We start from the raw sequence: 6,013 nt of genomic DNA, 5'->3' as shown, positions 1-6,013 counted from the left end.
GTGTCGGAGTCGATCCCTCGTCACTACTTCTTCGAGGTTAGTTACTTGGTACATGTTGTTTATGTACTCACGCTACACTTCTGCACTAAATGTGCAGGATCTAAGGCAGGTGCATCTGGATACTCGTCTGGCGCGCATCCTTGATTCCACGAGACTTTACGGTGAACTGCCTTCCGAGGCCGTTCTACAGCAACTGAATCTTCCTTTTGCTTTTATTTTCTGTCTAGTTCGCTTCAGACAGTAGTGTACTATTCTTTTGTATATTCTACTAGTAGCTCATACACTTGTGACACCAGGTCTTGAAAATAAGCTAATAGACACATGAGGAGTTTTGGATTATTTTACTTATATCATTTCCTCATAAAATTATTCATATCTCATTTTATTTAATTTTCACTTCTTACTTATGCACTAATTGAAAATCAGCTATTTCCAAATTGTTAAAAGAAGCAATCAAGTGGTTACTTCACTGTTGACTTGTCTAGCGGTAACGTTGCGCGCCATCAAGCCCATAGGAGAAATTGGGTCGTGACAAGTAGTCCAATCTATTTTGTTGGAAAAGACATAATAGCTGAAGTGTTGGCAATAACGAAAGCAATCCAACTGGCGGTGGAGTATGGTTGGAAAAATATACATATCTTGTCTGATTCTTTAACAATGGTCCAAATGCTTAATGGAAGCATAAGCCTTCATGGGAGGTTAATACTATTTGCGAAGATATTTGGGCACTTAAGCAATATTTGACTGATGTATCTTTTAAGTATCGAAGTAGATGTCTTAATACTTATAGCCATAAGTTAGCTAAATTTTCTTCTCACTACTTAGTGAAGTCTCTTGGTTTGACAATTTTCCCATTTGGAATGTCAACGAGGCTTCATCTTATCTTATACCGGTGACTATTGGGTTTGATTAATGCATACTCTGTTTCCCCAAAAAAAATATGCTGGAAAAAAGAATACGCACAAGATTTTTATTGGAAAAATTTCACATAAGAACAACTGTGCACCTTACTTTTCAATTTATAGCCCATATTTCAATTTTCAACCAACTAGCCCAAAAATAATAGGCTAAGATTCAACATCCAACTCCAATGGGTTTTCGAAATTACTATTTAAATTTTAAAAAGATTGCTCAAGCTTTTAGGTTAATTTTCAAATCATTAATTGTGATTCAAATATTAGTTCAACAAACCAAATCCATTTGGGTGGTGAAAATTAAATTTCTAACAAGCTTAAATATGTGGGTCTAAATTTCGAATTTGATTTTGTGAGAAATTTGGAGTGGGTGTTATTTAGACTTGTTAGAAATAGTATAAGGAGATTGTATATAAAATTTGAAGTCATTTAATGGAGATTTGGACTGGTTTTGAACAAGAATTACAACTGAAAATCGTGGAAGAAATTCGTCTACAGATGCTTGTATAAAGGTGTATAAAAGTGTATAAGATGTGTTTATACGATCATATACACTATTATACACGATTATACGTAATTATACAAAAAACTGACTTCGTCTTGTTCCTTGCGTCTTTTCTGAAATTTAACTCAAATCTACTCCAAATCACTTCAAATTTAAATTTTGAACTCCTTGTGATATTTTCAATCAGTTGGAACAACACCCAATCCAAACAACTAACAAACTCAAAAAAATCTTATTTTCGAAAGCAAAGCTTTGAATGGCCTTCAATGGTGGATTTCTACTCTTCAATTTTCTTACATTGCAACCAGGTGACACAGAGGGAGAAACAGAAAATATACAGCACCTTAAAACATATGTAGAAGATGTGAGAAGAAGAGAGAGTGAAAGCAATGGTTGTGAGAACACAGATTTAACTCCATAGCTTTTAGAATCAATGGTTGGAAGAAACATATTTTGAATTTGCAAGTGCTTTCAAAATATGTACAATATGGGTTAGGTCAAGTAAAACTTAAAAACATGACCATTTTTTGTTATGGCGTAAAATCACGTGTATTTCTTGTAATTCTTTCATTTTTATATCATGTATCTTCCCTGAATATTTTGTTTCCTAGACTTCAAAGAAAACACAATAACTGAAAAATGATCAAATTAGCAATTACATACTGTCTCTTGAATTTACTGGAGAGTTTCGCTGCAAATCTGCGATCGACTTAACATTGTATTCCAGCTTTCAAATAAATAACAATTACAACTATATTAACAACCATAACACTTATCCGTGTTATAGGATAAGTTTTTCTCTAAAAATGAGTATTTAAATTAACCTCTCATTGAGAGAAGAATTCTTCGAGAACTCTGTAATTATGAAACTAAAAAAATAATGAATGCTTTATTTATTTTGATTTGATTTTCTGTTTGATGTTTTCATATGTACTTTTTATTTTTGGCATTATAAAATTACTGTTTCGTTTGTATCAACTAAATATAAAACAAAAGATAATTGAGCGCGCCAAGCGCACACTAATTAACTGATTGATAACTAAATATTTTATTTTTTTTAACCCCAGAAAACCGCAGCCGCTACAACCTCTGCCTTTCAGGCGAACACTCTGTGTATGCATTTGGAAAACCCCCATTATATAATAGCCTGCGAACCACATAAGAAATGTAAATCGCACCAGGCAAGCCCTGTGCGATAGGTTCGGACCAGAAGGCATTGAGGCGATTGATCTCTCGTTAATTTGTTTTTATTATTAATAAAAAACACCACTAAGCAAAGAGCTTAGTGGTATATTAAACATATAAATAAAAATTGGAGCGTTGAATTGCGAGGCAAGAAAACCTATGAGGTAGTGAAATGGTGGAGGAGGTGAAAACGTGTTTGTGGAAATTCTCTGCCACGAAGTCTAAGCCCCCCCACCCCACCCCACCCCACCCCACCACTCACCCCCAAAAATGAAGAAGCAAACTGCGTCCTATTTTATGCATCAGCAGACAAGATAAAATAAAAACAAATTAGAAATTGATGTGAAATCTTCAATAAGCTACTGTTTAGATGCATTAATTAAACAGCCGTTTTCTTTAGAAAATTAGGCAGTGACTTCAACCATAGAGCCAAACAGAATTCGGCCAAATCTCTCCATGCTTGAAAAACTTTTCTTCCTCTTCCATGGACCTAATCAAAGATAGCCCCAAAAAGAAACAGCCCAAAATAAGCTACTTTCTGAGATGCTATGGATTTTCCATTAATCAAGAAAAACTATCTTCTGATAAAGTCAAGAGAAAACAGAGCTCCTGCTTCTCTTTTAAGATATTTCAAAGAAAACAATCACCGACTAAAACTGTTCCAATTGACACCGCCACCGCCGCCGTCAAGGTTGGAGCTGAGAAGTTGAACACAAGTGGAGATATTCATGTGGTGAAGTTGGAGAAGAAGGTTTCTGTTAAAAGACAGCAGCTGCCGACTGCAACTACTGTTAACGTGCCTGATCAGGTGCCGGTTACCGGTCAAACCATCCATTTTAACAGGTTTAATAAGGTATGTTTTCAGTTAAGTACATGTTTTGGATAATAATTTTTTTTTCCCTTCGGAAAATTAAATTTGGAAATTATATGCTATATATACTTAATGAAGTCATACTAAAAACATATATTGGATGAGTTCAACATCTGCTAATTACCTTGAAGATCAAAGTTTTATACTGTCCTGTGACTTCCAAAGTTGTATCAAATCCTAGATTGAAATCAAAATTAACGAATTGTATTAAAGCACCGGTAATTTAGCAAAGTTTTATTTCCAATTAAAACAAAAAGGAATTTTATTTACCTATTTTGGACGTTGGCTTTCACGGTAAACATAACAACTTGTTTTCATAAATATCTTCTAGTTTTATTTTAGAGAAAGTTATTTAAAGGTGAGAAAATTTTAAAATTTTAAGAGATGCTAATATATTTAACTTACGATACCTAAAAAATAAAAAAATAAAAAAATAAAAAAATAAAAAAAAATAAAAAAGCAGCCCGGTGCTCGGGTCCAGGGAAGGGCCGAAACGCAAGGGTATATTGTACGCATCTTTCCCTACATTTCTGCAAGAGGTTGTTTTCACTGCTCGAACCGGTAACCTCCTGGTCACATGACATCTACTTTACGAGTTACGCCAAGGCTCCCTTTCACATTTAGGCCCCGTTTGGCCATACATTTTGGCATCGTTTTTTCAAATCTTTTTTGAAAACATTGTTTGTTCATAGATTAATGATCTATTTTTGAAAATTTTCTGAAATTATTTTTCAAGTTCCCAAAATCTAGTTTAGGGTAGATTTTGGGTGAAACTTGTTCTCCCACTCACAAAACTTCAAATATTTTTCAAATAAAATGCATGTCCAAACATAATTTCAACTTCCAAAAATTATTTTTCAAAACTACTTCAAAAATTATTTTTTCAAATTTCAACTAAATCTATGTCCAGACGCTAGCTTAGCGATACCTATGATTGAAAAATAACTTAAATATTTGACAATATCGGGCTTGTTCGGATATATTATAAAGTTGTTTCTAATGTGTATTGTGACATAATAAAACAAGAATTAATCCAATTCACCTACAAATAGTGGTTGACTTTGTACTACGAGCTATTCATTTCGAATAACTAAACATTTGTTTCTAATATAAAAGATAACTTTGATTAAAACTCTTGATCAAACCATATATAAAAGAAATCAAATAAAAGGCCATAAATTTAAGGTATAGTGACGTCTAAATTTCCTTTTTAAATCAATAGTTAATACGAATAAAAACTTCTACTAACTATAAGTAGGTAATGTAAATATTAACTTGAGTACGTTTTAATCATTCAACCATATTATAAACTGCACCAATAGCGGCACTAGATATATATAGTATTTATTTGAACTAGCTAGCTTGACTCTTGTAGTTTTAAGATTATTATTTCTAATAGCTAAGCTGATTAATTCCTCATTAAGATTTTTGTGGCTGATGAGACTTTCTCTTTATAATATTTTATTTATTGTTTAGCTTATTCACTAAACAATTTGTGTACTTTGTGAAAAAATTGACGCCATTTCTGCAGACCAAGTACGATAAGCATCAGGACATCATCCTCGGGAACAGCAAAAAGTTGGATGACTTGCAACATTCCTCGTACCAAAATGGATTAATCAGAAGCTTTACTGTTACAAATAGTGATAATGCAAGCAACCTTGTAATTGGTTCACCACAAGACAAGCATGAGATCAGCCGAACAGTTTCTCTGACGCCACAAAAGCTGAACAAGCAACCAACGCCAACGCCAACCAACAGAGACAAAGTTGATGAAGGAAAAGACACGACATTTAATAAAGGCCACTTTGACTACGTTATCGGGATGTCAATACTAATGGTGACACTAATTATAATGTTGTTTTGGGGCAAGTTTTGTGCCATTGTTTGTACCTCTGCATGGTTTTATTTTCTCCCTAGATTTCGTGCCAAGCATGAGCTGGTAATTAATGGTGGCAACCTCGATGTGAATTCGAAGGAATATAAGAAGAAGGTGGTGTTGAATGGGTTTCTTGAGAGAAACCATCGAAATTATGTTGGATCTTAATGGTTTTGGATTTGTATCTGCTTTCCGTTTTCGGGGTATTGTATGTTTTTCCCAAAATCCTTTTCATTTTTCTTTTTGTTTCTTTCTTCATTTTGGATGGAAGAAAAAGAGCCGGAAAAGGAAAACAAAAAAAGCGTGAAGAAAAGGAGGAACACTTTTTTTTTTCCGTTGAGACATATTTTCTATATATCTTTTTCATGGAAAGAGTGTTCAAATATCTGAAAAGGGTTAATGTAATTTTTTTTTGGGGGCCAAAATCCTTTTAGATTTTCTTTATGGGTGAGATATTTACCTTGAAAGTAGAAATTGGTTGCCCGTAATATGGTACAGTTAAATTTTTTACGTTATTTATAGACAAGCGAAATGATTTGATCAAAAATGATAGAGAATAAGATTTAGCATTCGAAATTGAAGAAGATGACAAGCCTGGCTCCGAGCGCAATGCCACCGAGGACATAAATAGAAGCAATGAACAAGAGCAAATAAAGTTG

The 6,013-nt window shown here is 33.6% G+C and overlaps 1 protein-coding gene across 1 annotated transcript; it reads left to right on the top strand.

The window, feature by feature from the left end:
* Positions 1-2,882: 2,882 nt before the first annotated feature.
* Positions 2,883-5,591, top strand: LOC109240412. Its single transcript, XM_019407049.1, has 2 exons — positions 2,883-3,457; positions 5,007-5,591. The coding sequence occupies exons 1-2, from the start codon at positions 3,089-3,091 to the stop codon at positions 5,520-5,522; spliced, it is 885 nt and encodes a 294-aa protein (XP_019262594.1). The 5' UTR covers positions 2,883-3,088; the 3' UTR covers positions 5,523-5,591.
* Positions 5,592-6,013: the final 422 nt, after the last annotated feature.

The sequence above is a fragment of the Nicotiana attenuata genome, unplaced genomic scaffold (genome assembly GCF_001879085.1).
Source record: "Nicotiana attenuata strain UT unplaced genomic scaffold, NIATTr2, whole genome shotgun sequence".
Lineage (NCBI taxonomy): Eukaryota > Viridiplantae > Streptophyta > Magnoliopsida > Solanales > Solanaceae > Nicotiana > Nicotiana attenuata.
The sequence above is the reverse complement of the archived record's forward strand: the minus strand, read 5'-3'. Positions and strand labels throughout refer to the sequence as shown.